The sequence below is a fragment of the Artemia sp. Qi Xiang Cuo genome, chromosome 10 (genome assembly GCF_049724085.1).
Source record: "Artemia sp. Qi Xiang Cuo chromosome 10, ASM4972408v1, whole genome shotgun sequence".
In the NCBI taxonomy this organism is placed as follows: domain Eukaryota; kingdom Metazoa; phylum Arthropoda; class Branchiopoda; order Anostraca; family Artemiidae; genus Artemia; species Artemia sp. Qi Xiang Cuo.
In genome coordinates this window covers 37,304,898-37,329,010 of record NC_142803.1, presented here as the reverse complement: position 1 = coordinate 37,329,010, position 24,113 = coordinate 37,304,898, and the positions used below count along the sequence as shown (strand labels likewise).

Here is a 24,113-nt window from a genome sequence, read left to right as displayed (position 1 = left end):
CTAATTCTTGCCTAATACTCAGCTCATCCAGAAGTGACTTGTATGCCGTAAATGTAATAATACAAATAGGCAAAGACTTATTCAGGATTTTTGTTCAGGATGGGGGGGGGGAGGGTTTGAGGGTGACGAAAAAACTTTACAAAACGTAACCAAAATTTCTTTATATGTATTTTTCTTACAAAATGGTGAGGTATAAACCGGATACTCCTTCTCCGCTGAATACAGCCCTGCTTATAAGAACTAAACATAAAAGGAAGAAGAACAGCATATTTTGAAATACGACAACGGTGTTGTTCCACCTATTCCTACTTCACGCTCAATACTCATCTAATCTAGCAGCAGTTTGTATGCCATAAATTGAAAGTGTGGCATAGTTTTGAAGGAGAAAACTATTTCGCAAAGACGTTGGGATTGCGAATTTCTTTTTTTGGGAGAAAAATAAAGGGATGGGTAGCATTCACAGCGCTACCTGCTTATTCAAAAGGAACAATTCTGTACCTTTCTAGAAACAGATTATCAAGTAATCAACAACAGCAATATAGTTTTCACAAGATTCTGTTGCATAAATAAGATTTACCACTGCGATTTAATCTTGATAGCTATATCACTAGTTCAAGTAAGAAATGGTTTTTAATCTTGAAATAATTCAGAATAAAAGAATATTTGGTAAAATTCTTCGGCTATATTGGAAAGGGATTGGGTTAGGAAAATTGAAACTTTTAAGGATGGGTCTGCAGGCTAAAGTACGTTTTTCAAAGGTATTTTAAGTATCCACTTCCGCTCTTGCTCCTCTAGAGGGGCCTTTTGATGACCTTTAAAAAATCTTTGTTGTTATAAAAGCAAAACCTTGCAAAATCAATCTTCTGCTTAAATGAAGCATTTGATTTTCCTAACATAACCCCTTTCCAAGATAGTCAAAAGTAGCTAAAGTAGAATTTTACTGGGTTTTGTTACCCCTGCATTTTGATTGGTGGGTCTAGCCAGCTTTTCAGTAGGCCTAAGTCTATTGGGATGTTGATGTTAGTGTTTAGGGAACTTAAGTTAGCCTAGGATATGGCAAAATGGTAGAGTAGGGTCTCATAGAAGGAAAGGTAAAGTTCTATGAAATCATATTATTGAGTTTGGAATAAAGTGAATACACCATTTGATGCCTTTTTTATGCTGATTATGAATAGGCCTATAATAATCATTTCTATCAGAAATGAATTTCAGCCCCCCCTTTATATACCTAACCCGGTCAATAGCCTATATACCAAATCATATTATTGAGTTAGGACTAAAGTGAATACACCATTCAATGACTTTTTTATGCTGATTATGAATATAATAAGCATTTCTATCGGAAATGAATTTCAGCCGCCCCCCTATATATGCCAATTCAGGGTTAGGTTAAGTTAGGTATAGCCTATATAGGGGGGGGGGGCTGAAATTCATTTCCGATAGAAATGCTTATTATATTCGTAATCAGCATAAAAAAGGCATCGAATGGTGTATTCACTTTATTTGAAACTCAATAATATGATTTGGTATATATTGACCCCTAACCCAACCTAACCCTGAATTGGCATATATAGGGGGGGGGTGGGCTGAAATTCATTTCCAATATAAATGCTTATTATATTTGTAATCAGCATAAAAAAGGCATCAAATGGTGTATTCACTTTATTCCTAACTCAATAATATGATTTTGTAGAACTTTACCAAAGGAAACACTAAAAGAGAAAGACCCTTTAAACCATCATTTTATTATGTTTATAGTCTAGTTGTGTTTGTGACAATCCCCTCCCTGGTTCCAGATACAGCTGTAGGCTATGTACAAAACAAAATAGCCTATGATAAAATTGTAATTTATAAGCCTTTTGCTATCTTGGAAAGTAATTGAGTTTGGTGAATTAAACCTACAAATGAATCCAGGGTTAAGAATGTAGATGGCTTATTACTGTACAGTTCAATTTGTTTATTAATTAGGTTTAATTCAAATATTTTCTTCCTTTGGTAAAGAAAAGTGAAGAGTTGAAATAAAATCAAATAATTTTCCATGCATAAATCTACCAAGATCAATAAGTAAATGAAACCCATAACAAACAGAAATTACAATAAATAACCAAGTAAAACTCAAAACAAGCAGAAATTAACATGAGTAGGGCTGACATCCCCCATGCCAGAACATAATTTGCACTTTAGTGAAAACAAAATATATATTAAATGTTTTCTCTTTTTTAACTTTAGTAAATCAAATTTATTAAGAATTTACAGATAAATATCAATATTGTCTATGTATATTAAATTGTCAATCCAAATTCATTTATTTTATTTCAGTAAAGTGAAAATTATGTTCTGGTCTTCAGGATGCATTGGGGTGTCAGCCCTACTCATGTTAATTCAGCTCATTTGATGTTGTTATTTATTGTAATTTCTGTTTGTTTTACTGAGCCAAGAGCTTACTTACAAAGCCAAAGAGCCACATGTGGATCTGGTCATGCAATTTGCCAACCACTGGGTTAGTTTGACATTCCCCACAATAAGCATTGTAAGTTATGACTACACACACCAAACCTTTCCTCAGTAGCATGAGGAATCAGTAGCAGTTGCAATGAAATCTAACCCCAAGAAATTCTGGAGGTATGCATCATCTGAAAACTCTGGTAGGCATTTTGTTACCCAACTTCTACTAGATGCACAAAAATATGTGACCCAAGAGAGAATGCTAATACATTAAATAAGCAGTTCATCTTGGCTTATAGTATAGAATGCACCTAACATGTTGAGTTATCACCATCAGTGGCCAGCATTTACAGAACTTGTCCTTATTGCTGGCAAGTGAAATTTAATGTAATTCCTAAGATGTTGCTAATTTGCCCTTATGACAGCCTGCATAGCCTACAGGTGGTGTGTTTTGATTCAGTTCACCTTCCGCCTCAATATTCCCTGAAAATTTCACATTCATACCCTTATGCATAGTTGTTGTAGAAGTAGTATTAATAGCACTAGTACTAGTAAAAACACTAGTATTAACATGTTGTCTTTTAGTCAGTTGAACAAAAAGTTCTGGAAGTTTCAGCTTAATGCAATTAGCTGTTGCATAACATTTCTGTACATCCTGAATTTTTAATATTAATACTCTTAGCCTTACAAATAGTTGCACTAGCAGTAGTAGGTGTAGTAACACTAGTAGCAGTCCTATTAATAGAAGTAGTAGCAAGCTCATGTCACCTTTTGGTCAGTTGAACATCCCCCTAATGATGCCCCAGAAGTTTCAACTTGATGTGGTAAGTCATTCCAAAAATGTTCATGATACCCTGGAAGTATCATTTTGATACTCTAAGCTGTTCCAAAATATTGCTGATATGCCCTTGAAGTAGATGCAATTGAAGTACCAGTTGGAGTAGTTTAGTAGTAGTAGCATACACTTAGCTGTAATAATACTAGTATCTCAGGGGTAGGAGGAGGAACAGTAGTAGCAGTAATAGTGTTGTTGTTGTAGTAGTAGTAGTAGTAGTAGCAGCAGTATTAAAAGCAGTAGTAGCATGTACATGTTGCCTTTTGGTCCGTTGAACACCCCCCTCATGATGCCTGGGAAGTTTGATCTTGATATGGTAAGCCAATCAAAAATAATGCATCTTTCAGAATTACTACAGCATGTCTATTCATAGTTGATGCAATATTGCACCCCAACCAACACCTTGCATCTCTTTTAAGCTAATTTGATTTTCTCCATATTCAGTATATTGTTCCCTTTGGGAATTTTTTTCTAATATGAAAAAACCATAACAAATAGCCTACTTTTTAGTTATATAATGGTTAAAAAAAATATACAAACAAATTGAGCCCCCTTCCCCTCTCTAAACTACTGGAACACCAATATTATTGATCTTCCTCAAATTAACAATTTATTTATCATATCTCTGCTGTAAGAAATAATCAAGAGTTTTTCTAAGGAGGGGAAAGTACATACTGTTTGAGGGAAGGAACTTAAAAGGTATTTTTTCTTGACATGTTCATTTGTTTTATTACTCTGAAATTAATGCTTATATACCATTTTAGTCACCAAGAAAGAGGGACTGTCTTCTTACCTCTTTCCTCAGGATCTTAAGGGGCTGCAGATGGATTCCTGAATTTTAACTTTGCTTAACTCATTAATCTTCCATGATAACAAAGTTAATTAAAAATTAGTTCTATCAACTGCTAGTACTAAGCAAAACTACCTTGTCAATATTTATGGATTACTAAAGAGCCCAAAAACCTGTTATCAATACAATTTATCCACTGAGAACAGTTATTTTGTAGTGGTATATTCAAAGAACCATAGTTAATTTGCAGTGGGTTTGAGTGAAAGAACCATTCAGGCCTCAAATCCATATTAATTAGACTCTAGTTTATTAGAGCAACACCATTGAGAATTTTTTAGCTAGATGAAAACTAAATTGGAGGAATGAATAGACTGTCTAAACTATGGTATAGTTAGGCGTTTCCAAGATTCTACCTCCACCCCTTTACAACTTGTAAAGTAGCAAAAATCTGTTAGACTCCTGGATTTGCTATGTCACCTCATATCTCTGGTATTCAGCATTAATCTCTTCTTTGTCTGTTGATCTCTTCAAATTTTTTTGTCTGGTTCTTCATAAGCACTTGCTTGGCATTCATCCATCCAGGCTTTTGACCTCTATCTCTTGCTTTGTGTATTACAAATGCAAATAAGTAGAAAAGCAAATTACTTCCTGGTTTGCATACAATTTAGCCTACAGGTACAGATGGCAAGAGACTCCTGTAGCAAGTAGGTGACAGGGAAATGGTTATGAAGCTTCTAGTGGTTGTACCACTCCTCTCCAAAGTACTTTTTGGGGCTCCTAATGAGGCTTACAGATGCAGTTTTGTTGGAATTCAAGGAGTTGACCATTTGGGCTAAAACAATATTGCTTGTTTGAAGGTGAGTATATTGATGAGCTTCTTGTCATGGTCAATACCTTAAATGGCATGTCCAGTAAGATAAGGTGGTGATGAGCCTCCTGTGGAACATCTTGTTGGTGGTTTGGCATCCCAGGCTAGCCTGCACTCTGCATTGGCCCAGTCCTGATCAACTCCTTCCTTGAATGCATCTGTGGCTTGGGACTGGATGGTGGCTTTTGAGAGGCTGCTCTAGTGAGGGACAGCACATATAGAGAAGAAGTGCTGGCACTCATGTCAATGGCAAGGTTGGACTTGTAGCTTCTTTGTGTGACCACTTGTTGTACTTGCAAGGAATGAGGAAAAAACTTGACTCGAGAGGTTGTTTTTGAGCAGTTTGCAAATAGCAATTGTGTCTCCTCTCTTCCTTGAGTAGACTAGGGTGGGGAGTTTGAGGTACACAAGGCATTCCTCATACAGCGTGTCTTGCAAAGCTGGTATGAGCTTTGTTGCTTGCCTTTGGACACTTGAGTGCTTTAACATCCATTTTATAATGGGGAGACACTAGGGTCATTCCAAATTCCAGGTGGGGCCATCCTTTATCTTTGTACTGTTTTTGACCACACACAGCTTCCTGGTAGTAAACATTTGTTTTATGAGCTCTAGGGCTCTGTCTACTTTAGCAACTTGAGCTGTCATTATGTAATACTCATGTGTGTCCTGTCATTATGTAACATCCACGTGTGCACCATCATTATGTAACATCCACGTGTGCACCATCATTATGTAACACTCATGTGTGTACTGTCATTGCATAACATCCACATGTGCATCACCATTATGTAACATCCAGGTGTGTACTGCCATTATGTAACATCCACGTGTGTACTGCCATTATGTAACATCCACGTGTGCAACATCCTCTGTTGCAAACAGGGGTTCCCCACTTGACTAGTGAGCCCTGAGCTCTAGCAAGTCATGCAAGATTACGTCATCCTTAGCTACAAGCAAGGGTTCCCCACAGGCCCTGAGCTCTAACATGTCATGTGAGATTAGGTCATCCTCAATGTGAGATTACATCATCCTCAACATAGGCAAACAATCTCATATTATGTAACAAATACTTGCATCTTGAAGAAAATTGATAACACCTGCATCTTGAGGGAATTGCCTCTAAACTTCTTTGTGACCTTAAACCATTAAGGAAATAAAGAGTAGTGGCTATGTGTGTTGTGAAAGCTGGAACCCCCTCACCACTTAAATGCAAGATCAGTAAAGGTAATTGATAATTCTTGAACCTCAAATTATAAAATTATATTTGTAATGGATATATGACATCACAGTAGACAGAATATACCAGTAAGCTAATTGCAGATCATTTCTGGTCTTCGTGAACAAAAAGCTCCTCCCACTTATTTCTGCCTTAGCTTGTCTTGCTTGTCTAGCTTGTTTCTGCATTAGCTTTATTTCCGTTTGTTTCAATGCACTTTGATGGAAACAGTCGGAAACAGACTAACCTGTCTAGCATGTCTAACATGTTTATATCTGCCAAAACGTTCTCCGGAGCACTCGCACCCCAGTCCGGGTTTTTATAATGGGTGAGATAGAGAATGATCATACTGGATAATATATGAACTGTGTATGACATACAGAGGGAGATAACACCACAAATTAGAAAGTACATATTCCTCTTCTGGATGCTTAAGTAATTTTGTCAAAGAGCTCTCCCTAATTCTTCAACTTTTTGGGGCAACTTTGAAATTTCAAATGGCACATTATATATATATATAATGTCAAACTGTAGAATCTACCAAGAAACAGTAGGTTTCATCTGATTCTCTTAAAAAAAAGTATATTAAAAATTACTAGCACTTGTGGGTAAAAAAAAGAACCATGTCAGCTTTAGGGAAAAGTTGGACAACTTAAAAAAAATCATAATACATGTTGTCTTCCTTCTCCTGGTAAATCCTATTTATTGGCCATTTTTTATGCAGTACCATTTGAAATTCATAAGAAGTCCTCTAAAGGGGGGATATATGCAGCCCCATTGTAAGGAGGAATCATGCAGAACTTTGTTCAACTAAAACTTTCATATTAAATTATTGTAATTATAAATTTGTTCTTGAAGGAGTAGATTTGAACTATAATTTTGGATTTTCTTGGGAAGGTCCAAATCACTAAATATGTTAAATCCCATGCTTTGGCAACACAGTTTGATATAAGTTAGACATTTAATAGACAAGCACTTCCTAGACAGTTTACTAAACTTTGAACTAATTATTAGCATTCTGATGCAGCAATATAGATGAATCCTGTTTCTGACCTTTTGATTTTAGTTTTGGTGGTAATTTAAATTAAAAAGATGACTTTATTTTGTGTTAAAACTTTCTTTTTAAACCTATATTTCAGAAATAGGGTAGAATCATTCTAGCTCACTTCTTGGTAGAGATTCAGTCCTGTCTTTAATCATAAAACTGTGAACAATATGAGATATTTAGTAGGTGCAACAAATGGCTTGACTTGAATGCACTTGTCTAAAGTTAGGGCCTTGTGATGTATAATTTTAAGCCCATGAGGGTAACACTGTTCAATAGCCAAGCTTTTACATATTGTATTCAAAGCAATTTTTCCTCCATTTATTTGTAGAATGCCTCGTCGTGGTCGTTCTTCACCAGCTCCATCTAGACACGTTCCAGCTCCTGTAAGGGCTGCCCCACCTGCACCAGTTCAGGCTGCTCCACCTGCACCCATGGTTCAGCAACCACAACAACCTAGTTTAATGAAGCAGATGGCTGCAACTGCTGGGGGAGTTGCAATTGGATCAGCTGTTGTAAGTTCCTATAAATTATTAATCATGGTTGCAGCATCAGCTGCAGCCTAGTAAACAAACTCTAGCCCATAGTAATGAAAAATTTAAAACCACATTTTGAAATGAAAACTGTCAAGTCAGAAAAAATTTCCATTTGAAGCTGATTTAAAATGTTAATTATAATTTCAGTCAATTATAATGGTACAAGTTTATTGCAAAAAAAAATGCAATTTAGAAAAAAATCTGAAGTATAATAGTTTTGAAGTCTTATAAAGGTTTTATTCTGCTAAAATGTAGGGGAAGACTAGGAGATTCCATTAAGTAGCAATGCAGAAAAGGACAATAAGGGGGCAGAATATTGATGATGTAGATTGCAAAGCCTTGATAGAGCACTTTTAACAGGCAATAAAAACAATGTCAATGATGATAATGTTGGTGGCAATGATGTTGATGGTATGGTTAATGTTGGTCATGATTATGGGAAGTTTCCAAAATTTAGGGAATGAAAAAAGATTTCACCCAAGGCACTTATTTACTTATATACTTCATTGTCATGCAAATGGTGAAAATGAGACTTTTTTGCATGAACAGTGAAGAATTTCTTCATTGTACCTATCTGATGTTTTTTAATTTTGAATAATAACAATGAAGGTGTATATATTCAAGGATCTAAGAAGGGGGAGACAATATTTCACCCTTAAAGATTGGTTTAGAGTGTTTATCCTATCTGAGACATAATTTTGACATAATGTATATAGAGGCTGAATCCATATTTAAAAATGTGCAAGTAGAGGCTGAACCTGTATACACCTTTTCTGGTTTGTTCTGAAGTCTTGGCAGTACAATTGTGGTGTAAACCATGAATTTAGGCATCCAAAAGTCTTATTGATTAAGTTCTTCTTTGTGTTTAGATTAGCAAGTTTTATATGAGATTGATTGACCCTTAGTTTTCTATAAGAATGGTAAAAATCTGTTGATCAATAAAGAGGAAAAGGTTTGAACATGAAACACTTCTTCAGTTCAAATAGGTGCATACCTAAATGTACTTATATATTCCTCATCTTCAACATATATAAGAAAACACCAAAAAGTCCTAGGCGTTTTATCCATCAGGCGATCAGTACATCTGAAAGAATACTACCATATGTATCTTCTTTTAGATTTGTTTTCCACTTGCTTCTTTTGTGGATTTACTTAATTTGGCCTGTGAATGATTTATCTCATCTACTCATTTTGCTATGTATTTAATGGTTTGAAATAAAAAAAGTTGTTCTTCTTTCAAAATAACTAAGGATTGTTTTTATTGTGTTTTAGGGCCACACAATTGGTCATATGTTCACTGGTGGCTCACGGCCTGCTGAAGCTGCTCCAGCTGCAGCCCCACAACAGCCTGGCTATCAACAGCAGCAAGGCCAGGCTCCATCTGGTCCATGTGCCTGGGAGATTAGTCAGTTTCTCCAGTGTGCTCAGACACAGTCTGACCTTACCTTATGTGAAGGGTTCAATGAAGCCATTCGACAATGCAAGACTTCTAATAGTAAACTGTTTTTTTTTGTTAATTCTAATTTGTTTTTGCTTAATGATTTACTGATAGGGAGGGAAAGTTCATTAGTTTTTCTGCTATATATATATATATATATATATATATATATATATATATATATATATATATATATATATATATATATATATATATATATATATATATATATATATATATATATATAGTATGTTTTTTAAGTCAGTACCGTTTTACGATTACGTCGCCACAGTGCCTACGGTCGCCGTTCTAAGCATGCACGTCTGGTATCACCTACATCTCTTGTCTACGCTTACTAGACGCCATTAACTAGTACTGATTTTTAATTGTATACGTGTGTTTACTGAGTGTTTAAGAATGCCTCCGACAATTCGTAGAGTCCCGCCGATTGTGAAGTACGAGCGGTTACTACGATTTCTTAGTGCTAACAGGCGTAAAACCGATCGATATTCATCGTGAGATTTCATAGTTTACGGACAAAACATTATGAGTGATGGAATGAGTAAGGAAATGGGTGAGAATCACAACAACAATCCATGGAATGGCTGACATTCATCCATCGAACCCAAAAAGTAGTTGAAATTGATAAGCAAACAATTTCTGCCCGGAAATTTCACTTTTTGGGTGATGATGAATGTCAGCCATTCAATGGATTGTTGATATGATTCTCGTTCAATTCCAGACGATTCCATCACTCATAATGTTTTTGTAAACTTCGTAGATCTCACGATGAATATCGATATATATAAAAGTGCATTTCCTTACCATTCCATCACTCATAATGTTTTGTCCGTAAACTTCACAGATCTCACGATGAATATCGATCGGTTTTACGCCTTTAGCACTAAGAAATCGTATAACCGCCCGTACTTCCCAATTGGCGGGACTCACGATTGACCGGAGCATCTTAAACACTCAGTAAACAATCGTATACAATTAAAAAGCAGACTATAATAATGTCAGTGCGTAGATTAAGTAGACTGTAGGTAACTAGCGTTAGCATGCGCAGAATATTAACCATAGCACTATCGCAGCATAATCGTGAACGGTAATTACTTAAATAGACATATCTCATATATATATATAGATATATATATAGATATATATATGTATATATATAAGTAATTTATATCATATTAATATAAGTAATTTATATCAATTAACAAGTTTTACTGGGAAAATGAAATTTAAATTCTGATGGTTTTGGAGTCTTCACAAAATATAGGCTAAAGTAATAATTTTTTGAAAAGGTTGTGTCAGCTGAATTGTGAATATTTTCGCCCATTATCGCTTTTCCACAATCTTGTGCTTTGCTGGGTTGCTTTTGACAGGCGTTTGCTGAGGTCAAATATTTTCATGTGTGATAAGCCTGCTTTTGCCGATTTTTAATGGTAAATTCTCGTCTGGTCTTTCAAAGAATAAGGCAGAGTCCAAACGCTGGATTTAGTCTAAAATCGAGTTTCAGATTCCTCATCACGCTGCTACTACTTTCAAAGACCGACTTTGAGACTGCATAACAAAATATGAAAAAAGGAAAAAACATCAAAATCTAGAAAAGATGAACCAATACAAGGGGGGTAATAAATTGAAAGCATGACAGTTCTTTGTAATAAAATAAACCCAAACTGCAAAAACAGACGCTAAATACAATATCCAGAAGGCTGTAACCACCATTCTTACCACACAAACATTCTTAAAAAATTACATTTGTGACTTCTAATTTTTTTTCCGTATGAATTAGGGATGTACCTTTCTGGCCTTTATCCCCTTTAAAAAGGAATGATGTTAAAAAAAAATCCGTTCATTTCAGATAGTGTAAATTTTTGTTTTATCTCCCCCCTTGTTATAGTAACTTGGTACAAGTATCCATAAATTTGAAATTTCAGATGTAAAAGAAAAACATAGCATGCTGTACAGAAAGTTGTCAGTCACAGCAATCTTTTGATTTTCGCCACATCATAATTTACTAATTGATGTTTAGTTTTGTTTCTGGTTCTTTTTTTTTAAACTCTAGAGTTCCATATATTCTTGAATGATGTGGACTATAACTGAATTATTATTTTTCCATTTTATTTTCAGATATGGCGATGTAAGGTTTCATCAACATAAACTAATGTCATGCTATATATTGGTAGAGAAATTGAGAAGTTTTATTGGATGTAGTCAATATTGGATGTGTCATTTTGTTACTATATAATGAATAAATAACATAATTACGGTATTCATGCATTTTTCTTTTAAAATTTTATAGCTAGATTTAGTAAGTACTTTTCAACTAAATCTCAGTTCTATTTGCATTAGGATAGTTGAATATTTATTTATATTTTTTCAATATACAGTAGATATTTCATTTTGGAGCAAAGGCTTTTTCCTTTAATGTAGAGAATGGAGCGGAGTGTTTGGCGTCTTTATGTCATGTCTGTACGTTCCCCGACTTCTTATGCATCTGACATTCAATAGCAGCCTATCCTTGACGTAAGAAATGTTGTATTTATTTTACCAGGAAAGCTTTTTGCCCCTCTTGCATTACTTTGTCTACAAAAGATGAACAGCAGGAACATCCAGCTATTCAAGGTGGATACGTACTGAATGGTGGTGCTACCCGAAGTCTTGGTTGGCAAAATTTTACGAATAGGTGTTAACAAGCTGATGCACTGTTGATGATAAATGTCTCAGTTTGAATTCTCAATTTCTCTATATTATTTGTTGCTGTCATAGAGACTGCTGGTATTTCTTTTGGGATCAGAGTTGAATCAGGCTTATATATGGGAGCGGTACAGAAAATATTGTACGTTTTGCGGAAAAGAATTCAGTTGAACGAATTTTGCTACCATATACATTTGAAAGTTAAATTCTTGAAGCATAATTCAACGGCTTGTGTAAATTGAGACCATGTCACAGCGGTACATATCGTTTTAAATAATCCACTAATATCTTTACAAAATTGTGCCAAACAATGCCTTATTGTTTTAGCGTAGAGGCTGAAAGATTTGGGTTGTACCACCTTGCTGGGCATGAACGTTTCACTTATTACGCGTCCAATATTAGCTCTGTCTATTATCGGGTAAGGGAGGGCAGATATAAAAGCTGGTGCAAGAAAAGTGACTGAAGTCTCAGACGGGAAAATTTTATGACCATAAAGCGTGCGTACTGTTGTTACAAGCATCTCAGTTTGAGAAGGAAAGGGACTATGTTGGAATTAGAGAGTTCAGTTTTAAATGTATACAACAAAACACAAGTTCCTTCAATTGGCTCTTTGTTGTATCTCAAAACCTCAGTTTCTCTTTGAACAGCCTCATATATAAGTATACAAGACCAAAACATTAACAGGTCGGAAGTTTTAATAAGAGTAGTGCTAATGAGAGCCATCATGATTCCAATGCCCATTTGCAGACTCAGTCATAATCATTTAAACTTTCGTAGAGTTTTTGATAAGATCAGAGATATTACTTGGGAGAGGGGCAGGCAGAAAAAATCAGAAAACGGGTCAAATCACTCATTTTTTCATTACCCTAAAGTGAGGAAAAACAGGATGCTTAGTCTTGTCTCCCGTCTTTTGGAAAGCCGTTGTCTATTAACCCCCCCCCTCCCTTCTCTCTCTCTCCAAAAGAAACTAAAGTGGTAGAATAATCGAAGGCCGAAATACAAAAAAAAAAACAATAAAATGACGCTAAGCTAATTTTCAAAAATTTTTATTACACTGTCAAACATATGATTTATTTCAAAAATAGACTAGAATAAACCGAAAAGAAAAACCAACTTAGCAAATGAATCACATATACTAGGATTAAAAAGAATCAATGGACATAAATAAACCATTTGTTCCCAATGAAAGAAACTTCCGTCCATAGCAGATCCACGAAATATTTACTGAGAAGCTTCATCAAGGGAAATACAATAATAGCTATAAAATGATGGCAAGACTATCAACATATACATTCATGTAACATTTAAATGGTTAGTCAGTTATTTCAAAACTGAAATGAAAAAAGCAACAGTATATCTAAACTTGAACAAAAATATAGATCTTCTTTTGCGGGTATTTCTGAACAAGTTTTTTCAAGGTCCTATCAGGCAAACCAGACGAGGATTTGTTGAAAAGACCATATCCCTCTTCAGCAACTGCACATGGATCAACTTCCATTACTAATTTATTTTATATGGTATAAACTTTATGCATAAAAATTGAAATAGTCTTTTTGATAAAAAATGATTCCTTGTCATTATTTACCCTAGTTTAAAATTTTATTCAGAAAATTGCTGCAATTTTAATAACGATGAAAAAAATGCGAGGGTATCATCAAGGGTTAAAGCACAACAAAAGTGGACTTATTTTGGCCTTACGTGTAGGAACTTCTAGAGAACACGCGAAATTGAAAAGGTTATATTAAATAGATTATTCATTTCAACAAATGGGCTATTACGAGACCTAATTTATGATGTAAAAAACAAACAGGTTGAACTCCTAAAGAATATAGACAGCCATATTTTGATTTCCAAAACCCTAAGATTAATCAACAACATCTTCCACTGGTGTCAGTTGGGGGAGAGGGCTATGCAGTAATGATCCTAAAAATGTTTTAGTTAATTATATATGTTCGGTCCTCGAGGAATCAAAACTAGACTATCAATTTAGGTTTTGAATGACCCAAATAGATGTCGTTGACAACAGTAACGACACCGCTCGAGCAAGGATGGGGTTTGAACCCTGCGGGCGAAAAAACAAATTTACACTTAGTACCGTCAAGTTTCGAATCCCTCCAACACATAACCAGAAATTTAAGTGCTCCCTTGTTTCTAAATGTAGAAGTTGAAAATTCCTCGTCTCAATGGTTTTCCTTTGAATAATATCGAAACACAATTTTAAATACAAAATTTTTCTTGCAATATATTCTTACTTGGACGTTATGTGATAAAATTTAGTCGAAAGAGATAAACAACAAAAATGATCACTTGTGCACAATATTATATACCGGTTTATCACAGCTTTATAACCGGTTCATTTTCGTAGACTTTGTATATATATTTATACCGGGTTGTGTACATAGAATCACGGGCATTCACATAACCTCTGCCGTCTGTGCAGCTAACTGTGCAAGGAATTTCTTCTCGTCTTCAGATAAATCGTTCATCAAAGTTCGACGTACTAGAATTAATGAGGAATATTAATTAATTCATTGGTAACATCTTAATAAAATAAAAGTAGTGCCATTAGATTCCTTATTTTGTGGTCTTTTCGAGGACCATATTCCCGTTTATCATATTTCAGTTTTATCCTTTGATAACACAATTTGGTTTTAAGTCACGATTTTAAGAATTGTCCAAAAATAACCGTTTGTGAAGCAGTATGTCGATACACCATGCCGATTAATTGATCGTTACGAATGGTGACAATATCATGCTTCAGTCTCAATTTATATGTTATATGATCAATATAAATTTTTTGATGGAGCTACAGAAAAATGTGTACAGAAATGTAATTTCAAATGTTACCCAATCATTTTTGATGTTTCAACTTAGGAATACACAAAAGATGTGGTGGGGTGTAGTAGGACTGTCATACGATGAAAAATTAAACCACAAACTGCCTGAAATAAGTCTCAATTTTTCATGTTTTTTTTTTCACTCTATATACCAATTAAAGGGTACTGGAATCAGACAGTTTTAGCGATAAAACCAATAAGAATAAAAATTTTGAAGATTATTTTGTGAAAATTTGGACATCCTAATAGACAATATTAATTTTAAATTTTTATTAACGATGAGTTGATTTCGCCTATTAGTATTGTTCTCGCGTGAAATACCGCACGGTCTAATTTGAAAAACAATGTATACCTTATCATAAAGACAAATATTTCGAAAACTCTATAAACTCACAATATACTAAAAAGTATGGAAACAGTTTTTATTATTTGGGAAACTTGAATTTTAAGACTAAAGATGAAAACATGATACCGTCGTGACATGCGTTGTAACTATTCAAAGACCTTTGCAATGCTGTACCCTTTAATGTGAATATCAATACCGCATCGCTATGACTATCAGGAAGATTCAACGAGTTTTTATGCAAATGAAATGACCGAAATGAAATGTTATTACCATGTTTCCGTTCCAGAATAGCAAAAAAAAACTTATATTAAGCATACTTATATTTTTTTATGCATATTATATAACTATTCATAGAATTTTGAAGACTTTTAACTGTTTAAGACTATACGGTTTGCCTCCAATACTTCGGTGTCTGATGTCACAAGACCACGTCTTCCTCTCCTTCAATAAAACCAGTGGCTATATCATCAGCTGCAGTCGGGTAATCAGAATCAAAGCACAAGCGTGTGTAATTATAGACAGAATGTTAATTAAAATTAATGATCTAATCGATCATAAATAGATTCGTGTATTGTCATTGAAAATCAATAAATAAATAAACAAATTCGGCTCTCTCGAAATGTAGAAAGTGCACGGAACGTTGAATAAAAATTTTGATCTTCGACTTAAACCGAGAAAGTTAAATAAAAGGGCTAAAAAACTGTAATCACCTATAACTAGTGGCGTCAACTCACGAAAATGTAGGGGGAGGGGACAAAAAGTATTTTTCAAAATCTATGGAGGGGGCAAATCTACCGTTTTTCTTCAATTTTTTCCAATGGAAACAACAGAAAGGGACATTTCTAAATTAAAACACTCCCCAAAAAAGTATTTTTCAAAATTTGAGAGGGGAAAAGCAAAAGACTGGGGGGGGGGGGATAAATACCACTGGCCCTAATTGACGCCACTGATCATTTCTTTAAGAAATTTTCCCAGTATGTCTAAATGTGAGAATGGAACTTACTTGCCAACCCAAGTTTAACTGTTTATTCACTTGGAGTTTGTTATGCGTTATGCATAGTATCTAGCATCTATTCAAATCCAAGGAGTGAATTGACCGATTCTCAAACAGAAAATTAATTCCCTATTATTTAGAAATAATGTTTATTTACAAAAAAAAAAAAAATGTAACTTATGTGAGGGTACTCGAGAGTTGGCCTCAAGTAACCAGCAAAAAAAAAAGAAAGTTAGCTGTCTAGCGCGATCTTCATTATCGTCATTTTCTGACATTTTTTATTTTATTTCAGTGAGAGTTAAACGTTTTTCTTAGCAGATATATTTGAATTTTTGTCAAGAAATTGTCCTTTCAATTTTCTATTGACTTGGGTACCTTAAACATGTACATAATTTGCTCGTATTATATAGGATTACCTCCTTGGAACATGACTCAATTCAGATGATGGTGGTAAAAACAACATTTAACCATATCGTGGCAAAATTCAAGCTTTTTGGAAATGCCATGTGTTCCTGCGGAAGGAGATCAAATGCCCAGATTCATTCCATGTGGCTTCCATTCAAAGAATATGGTTAACTTATAAGAGGGAAACCAGTTCTAGCTTCGACAATAAAAAAAAACTATCACTCCATCTAGCACTTGGCGTTTCTTTCCAATTTTCTTCAGTGCAATAATAAGGATAATTAATTTAATTAGTATAGTTGGTGAAATTAGTGTAGTAATAAGTGTCTGATCTCAGTTCCTGACAGAAAAACGATTACAAAGCTTCAAGAAAAATGTCAAGAGGCGCCAAATGCTAGAGGGCATTGATGTTTTTTTTTGCTGACACTAGTGCCAGTTTCTACTCTTATAAGTTATCCATACTCGTTGGCTCCCATCGGGAAAAGACGCTTGTTACGAATAGGAACAATCCGAACACTTTAGAGGTTTTTATTCTTCTTTTGATTACTATTTACTTTAAGCCAGGGAAAAGTAGTGCCTGACGCTAATGACCGTGTCCGTAATGCACTAGCTTTGTTATGTAGTATAACAGAAGGGAAAGCTGAGCCCTTAACATAAAAAAAGAGAAAAAGGATCAGAAGACTTTGTCTTAACATGAAATCTGGAGAATAATCAAAGAAGAATAACAGATAAAACTAGTGTTGTCAAATAAAGCAAAACTTGACGTGCACAAAGGACACACAACAGGCGGTTAGAGGATGTTAAAAAACACACAAAAATTGATATAATTCCAGACAAATTTTGTGTCAGAAATTTAGTTCTGGACAAGATCATATTAAATAAATACTATCAGTGTATATTTTTTTAACCGGAGAAAAATGACCTGCGCTTTCACCAAGATTTAGAACACGATATCTATGTTGGAGCTGGTGGAAAAATATCATCTTGGCCTAGGTTTAAATACGAGGTTTGTTTCCGTAAAATTTTTCAAAAATGAATTTCTTTTTAAATTCAAATAGTTGGATTTTGTATTGGGAATTTGTTTTACCAAAAAAAGAATTGACAGTGTGTGCTTCGGAGTTATAAATTCCGAGTTGAAGATTAAGAACGCAAGTACAAACTGCAAGTGCTGTTGATTTCAACAAGGTATAGGTTCCCGTTTAGAGTGCAATCAAAAGTAAGATTTTATTTAACTTCCTTCATGGTACTAATACTAACTACTGAATCACTCAATAGAAACATGTTTTTTTCGATCTTAACCAGGCATGAGTACCCCTTTAGAGAACAATAAAAGATAAGATCTTGTTTGACTTCTTACACGGTGCTAATACTAAATATAGAGTAACTTAAAGGACATTTTCTTGTCGATCTGAACCAGGTGTTGATTGCCGTTTAGAGTGCAATCAAAAGCAAAATTTAGTTTTACTTCGTACATGTTACTAATACTAACTACACAGGCACTCAATGGATACATTTTTCTGTCAATCTCAGCCAGGTAGTTGTTCCCATTAAAGGCGAGATCTTGCTTGACTTTGCATTAGGTACTAACAGTGACTACACAGTCACTCAGTATCAGTACATACATTTCGCTATTGACCTCAACCAAGGGTGGGTGCCCCTTTATATCGTATCATCATGCTTGAACAAGGCATTTTAATAGTAGAAATGTTGTCACAGCAACAGAGACTGAGTCACATTTTGGCATTCTTAAAGTTGTTATCACGAAGTGAGGGTTATTACAATTTTTCAGACCAGGGTAAAACTTTTGTTAAGTCTGGCGTTTTGTCTGCTAATTAAACGCAAATATATTAAATAATAGTTTATTTGTGTGGATCACATGATCTGTTCAAAGTTGATTCTGATTGTGCCGAAAATAGTGAAGCTTGGAAAGATTTAATAAAGTCTGATTTTAGGCGTAAATGTCAGAGTTTCTTATGCCTGGCTAATGTAAAAATTATTTTGTAATAAAACTCCAGTTTCAGAAATATAGTCACAGCGACAGCGATTGAATGATAAGAAGTGCGTTTTACAGAAACTCAAAGGATAAACTTGCAACTTGTTCTTACTCCCCGTTGAGCTCCATCACAGCAGAGTCACAGTGATGAACTTCAAAGAAATGTCTAAGAATAATCTCAATGATTCCACATACACCTTTTAGGACAAATTTGTTAGTACAAATAGCATGCATTTGATTTACCGAATATGCTCAGACTGGATCTTCTAAAAGTGGGAGAAATACATTGTTCTCACGGGTTCTGGATCGCTTCACTATAGAAGAAATACATATATACGATAGAGACAGAAAGTTAAGAAGCTCTTTATTTTTCATCGTGAAATTTATCTGAAGTCGCTTATCGCGGCCTTTTCTCCAATAAAAAATGCTGCAGGATCCAAGTCTAAAATTAGTATCTTCAATTCCCATTTAAACCTCTAGTAGACCATTTGAATCAATTTTACTGTTTCTTTTTCTATTCCATGTCTATCTTGAGAGAAAAAAGCTCTTGAATCCCTTTTAGCAAGACTAGTGAATTTTGTTAAGGCTTTAACTGAAGCTTCAACCCGTGTTTTAGGCTTAAATGATTGTAAAAATTGAATATCTGATAGTTATATTATGCTGGTAGCAATTGCAAGCTAGCTCCTCACTTTATAAAATATCTGAGAAACGCAAAGATAAAAAGTAAAAAGCGTGAGTGTTAAGAATTTAGCAAATAAGAATAGAAATAAGCAAACAATCTTGTATTACATATACCTTATTCCTCTAACTCATTGAAACATCGCAGTCTGATTTCACAAAAAAGCTTGAAGTAAAAATATTTAATATTAGTTTTTTTTCTAACGAGGATTATAATTTTGATATAGAATTTATAAGAGCTATCTCCACACAGAATTCTCATTCTGTGTGGTCTTCCAAAATTGTAATTTTAAACTAAATCTTGGATGTTTTATATAGATTGCAGGAAGAAATTTGCATACAAGATGTCATTTTCAAAACTTCTAATGAATTGAAATCCTCCCCCCCCACCCTAAAACATATTATCGGATAGGAATTATCACTTAATATTCAGGTGTCACTACCTGAGGAAGATTTATTTGATAAAATACATTTAATAGAAATCAACTTGATGATTTTATTTGTTCTTCAACTAGAACTCTTTTTCCTTATAAAAAAAGATGACTAAAAGAAAATGTTATGACGAAGGAATAAACTTTATTCAGTGCATTGCTAATTTAACATTGGCACATGAGCATTACAGGGAACTTATAAATGATTCACATTAGCTGGTATGTCTCGTTGAAAGAGAATTTTGAAACAAAGAGACACCTTTTGAATATATATCTAAAAAAAAGAAAAGCCAAAAGAACATTTTTATCAGTGCCTGAGCAGGAAACTTTTATTTATTTCAGAAATAATCTTGCTGTGTGGTGAAACGCATTTTCAACTCTTGTAAAAAGAAATGGGGATTGAAAATATTATATCATACGACATTTTTTGATTGGACGACAGGGCGGCACAGAATTATCCGAATCTACCTTTGCCCTTACAATTACAGCCGGGTATATGTTAGTGTCTTCTTATTTTTCATAAAATATATGAGAGAGGCATTTAACCTTGAAGGTTGTCTAATTCATAGTCTATCTATTTATAGGAACTAATGTTTTTTGACAAATTAAACATTAAGAAATATAGAAAAGAAAGAAAAATAAAAGAAACAAGAAATGCTATATGAAGCGATCAGCTAATTAAAGTTCAGCGACTTCAACTCCAGATTGCTTAGTTCTTAAAAAAGAGAAGTGCTTAAATTCTGAATCTTTCCATTTATAGAAGTTAATTCTTGACAAAGGAAAAAAAAGAATGAGAAGAAAGAAAAAAAATAATCAAGAAACGTTATATAAAATACCAGTCATCTAAGTACAGTCCATGAATTTTAAGCTCTAGATTTCTTAATTCTCAAAAAAGAGGATTACTTAGACAGAGGAAAAATAAGAAAGATGTAAATAAAGAAAATAGTGAATATTAAAAATGTTATACGAAGGGATCAGTTAAGTACAGTCTAACAATTCTAAAGACGTTATGCGACACATTTTGACACCCTGATATGTGCTACATCCGTTTTCTCACTAAGAAATGATACTAGAATTATTGGATAGATCTTACAGGTCCATTGGAAATAGTTTGTAAGAACAATTGATCGTAACTAGCAGTAAGCCTTTTGAAGCGTGTTTTCAGTTTTTACCCCTTTCATGGATTATAATTATTTTGTGTATCATAATTCCTTTTGAATTACTTCAGCTAATCTGGTCAAGGATATAAGTACACGTACGGGGCATTTCGTTGTTACCAAAGTTGTTGAAACAACCATAAAAAGAGAAGCAAGCAGAAGAAAATGCCCTGATACTTAGATTATATGAATATGAATAGAAAAACATTTTTATACTATTTTATCTTCTAGATATAATATTTTTCCATCCCAAAATTCAACTTAAACATGCTTTAATTGAAAGTTCTAGTTATATACTGTTTATTTTGTTGAATACTGTCTGATCTTGGTTTAATCCTATACAGCTAAAAAAAAATGAGCTCAAGAAATTAATAAAGAAACGGGCTCAAGAAATAAGCAAACACAGGTCAAACTCTTGAGGAGCGTAGTATCAAAGAATTCTTCTTGGGATGGACGTATGAGGCGGTTGTTCCAGGGATGGTGGGGGAGGGAGTCGAAACACGAAAAATTTTATATTTAAGTTACAAATATTCCGGTAGAAGGGTAATTCGAAACAGTTGCACGTGGGAATTCCCCATATGTTTGTGCAGGAATGTGTCGAGGGTTTTCGACGTTAACTCCGAGTTAATTTTGGCACCCGTGGAAAGGAGTTCCTCAAGATTTAAAAGGAAAATACTAAATTATCTTCTTTAGGCAACTTAAAGTATATTAAATAAACAATTTTTTTCCAAAATATTTTTGTATATATTTAAATTAATTCGAGAATCACCATTAATTTTCTTGAAGGTAAAGACAAATTTTATCAACAAAGCACAATTTGTGAATAACTCTCTTATAGAATTATTATTTTTCATCCTGTGAAACGACAGCAAAAATATTGAATAAATTCGGCACTTCCACTTGAAGAGGAGCATATGACAGGAAGACTTACATGATTTTCTATCCGCATGTCGAGTTCTCTTTCTCTCTCTTAGCAGAGGTTTGGTTGGAGCCGTGACCGTCTTCACAAGTGATTCTAAAATAACGTCCTCCGCGTCTGAAGTACATGCGTCCGAGGTTCCACTTTTATGTGATGTTGACCTCCCAAAATTATTCAGCCTTTGACCTAAAAAAGGCTATTGGTTAAAGTTTTGCTCCCAGTTCACATTTTTGACCACACCGGAAAGGTGACGTAGATGCCAGATTCGACAAATTCCCATTTTGTCTTTGTTCAATCAGATTTTGAGATCATAATTTTTAAAATTTGTATGGTGAAAGTGAACAAGAATAAAACAATTTTTTTGCCTGATAAATTTTTACAAAATTCTGTCTCTGAATCGGAATTTTACTAGCACGGATTATGTAATCATACAATAATGGTATAATCATAGGCAGCGCAATAGCGCTGCCTAAGTAAAGAACGATATTGGCACAATGTATTTTTTTTTTTTTTTAGTTTTGGCCAGGGCGCTTCGTATTGAAGGAGTTGTCGTAGAAACTTCGTAAAGGGCTCATTCGATTGGAAATTGGAATGACTAGTGCCCTTTTAATAGTCGAAAGTGATTGGAAGGCTACTAAAACCCCTTTCACGCCCACAATTCCCCAAACAAACCCAATCAAAATTTTCAGATAGCCATTTTGTTCAATGTAGTTGATTTCCAGATATAAATTATGTATTTGAGGGGGACACTCATCCATAGCCCTCAGGGCAAGGGTTATAAGTTATGCCCTAGGGGCATATAAGGCTTTTATTGGACGCGTTGTCTTCAAAACTTCAAAAAGTGCGTATTGGATGGGAAATTGCAATGAATAGTGTCCTTGTTCATAGTCAAAACCGATTAGAAGGCAATTAACCTCTTCGCCACGCCCACCATATACCCATAAATATCCTATCGCAATTAAGCGATAGCCATCTCATTCCAAGTCGTATACCGTTGTAGACATTATTTCTTTAAGCAGGACATCCCCCCCGCAGTCTTCAGGGCAAGGGTTATAAGTTATGCCGTGGGGGCATATAAGGTTTTTATTGAAAGCTTTGTCGTAGAAACTTTAAAAAGGGGTCATTCGATAGGAAATTCAAAGAGCAAGTGCCCTTTTTAATAGTCGAAAGTGATTGGAGGGCAACTAACCGCCCTCTCGCGCCCACCTTTCCCCCAAACACATCCAATCAAAATTTTTAGATACCATTTTGTTCAAAGTAGTTGAAAGTTCTGGAAATTAGGTCTTTGAGGATGACATCCCCCCACAGCCCTCAGGGCATGTGTTGTGAATTATGCACTGGGGGCATATAAGGTTTTTATAGAAAGCGTTGCCGTAGAAACTTCAAAAAGGGCTCATTCGATTGGAAATTGAAAGGGCTAGTGCCCTTTTTAATTGTCGAAATTGATTGGAAGACAACTAAAAACCCTTCCAAGCCCACCATTTCACCAAACGCATCCAATCAAAATTTTGGGATAGCTATTTTGTTCAACGCAGTTGAAAGTTTTGGAAATTATGTCTTTGAGCAGGAAACTCCCCCCACAGTCTTCAGGGCAAGGGTTATAAGTTTTGCCCTGGGGGCATATATGGTTTTTATTGAAAGCTTTGTCGTAGAATCAAAAATGTTAATACTTAATACTAAATACTAAATACTTAATACTTAATCAAAAATAATTAAGTATAAAACGGATTCTCTCCGATGATCGATATTAGTTCAGACCACGCTCATAAGAGGATCAGAGCGACTATTTGAGTTATAAACTTGGCTGGCGTTATTACGCAAAAATCATATAGGCTAGTAATATCTGTCTGTTGATATCAGTTGGATAAGTTATCCAACTAAAATAGTTATATGTTATCCTGGATAACAAATGACTTTTTTTTTTAATATATCCTTTGATTTTCTTTTATTAATGAAATATCCTGTAGCGTTCGGTGTTGTATTATTTTAATTTAGACTTTTGATGTTTACACTTTCCTGACATACCCGCAGTTGCTCTATGGATGTTTTGTTCATTTTTGGTTGTTTTTCCTTGAAATCATTCATTTGCGTAAGTTTATAATCTCTCATTCCTGTATACGATTTATTATAATCAATAAAAAGAAGCAAAGGATTAAATAATTGAAGCAATTCTTTGATGCAGACCTTTTTTTTGGCAGGATTTCGTTCTATTTTTAAATTTGTCTAATTTTAAGTTCAAATCCTCAATGCAACTTTCAAAAACATACATTTTTTTCGTTACCAGACTATGATAATTCTTTTCTAATAAGTAAGCATGAGCAAAAATTCAAATGCACCAACACAAAAGAAAAAACTCGTAGTTCCTAAGCTGCTTGTGCTTTCTTCTATAAAGTTGGCTCTTATAAAGCTGTCTAAAGATAACTTGAGCGTTGAAGCCAAAAACACAGCTTAAAACTAAAAAAGAGAGAAGAAAACAG

The 24,113-nt window shown here is 34.5% G+C and overlaps 2 protein-coding genes across 7 annotated transcripts in view; one reads left to right on the top strand and one right to left on the bottom strand.

Moving 5' to 3' along the window:
• Positions 1-510: 510 nt before the first annotated feature.
• On the top strand, positions 511-11,454 carry Chchd2 (Coiled-coil-helix-coiled-coil-helix domain containing 2). Its single transcript, XM_089096225.1, has 4 exons — positions 511-616; positions 7,531-7,714; positions 9,008-9,230; positions 11,313-11,454. Exons 2-4 carry the CDS (start codon positions 7,532-7,534, stop codon positions 11,324-11,326), a joined length of 420 nt encoding a protein of 139 aa, XP_088952351.1. The 5' UTR covers positions 511-616; position 7,531; the 3' UTR covers positions 11,327-11,454.
• Positions 11,455-12,928: 1,474 nt separating this feature from the next.
• Positions 12,929-24,113, bottom strand: part of LOC148947717 (uncharacterized) — a 258,938-nt gene continuing 247,753 nt past the window's right edge. For 4 of the 6 annotated variants that reach the window (XM_089095391.1, XM_089095387.1, XM_089095390.1 and 1 more), the window contains 2 exons: positions 21,649-21,822; positions 12,929-14,379 (listed from right to left, as the gene is read on the bottom strand). In XM_089095391.1, the coding sequence (XP_088951517.1) occupies positions 14,294-14,379; positions 21,649-21,822 (260 nt within the window). In that variant the 3' untranslated portion in view covers positions 12,929-14,293. Of the gene's footprint in view, positions 14,380-18,694; positions 18,766-19,246; positions 19,296-21,648; positions 21,823-24,113 lie in introns of all 6 variants that reach the window. The other 2 variants (XM_089095389.1, XM_089095392.1) reach the window with 2 other exon arrangements.

What these genes read in the sequence shown, in the direction of transcription:
- Chchd2 (XM_089096225.1), top strand. Translation starts at nt 7,532, where the DNA reads ATGCCTCGTCGTGGTCGTTCTTCACCAGCTCCATCTAGACACGTTCCA. An exon ending in TTGCAATTGGATCAGCTGTT is followed by an intron (nt 7,715 to 9,007) that starts GTAAGTTCCTAT and finishes ATTGTGTTTTAG; the next exon opens with GGCCACACAATTGGTCATAT.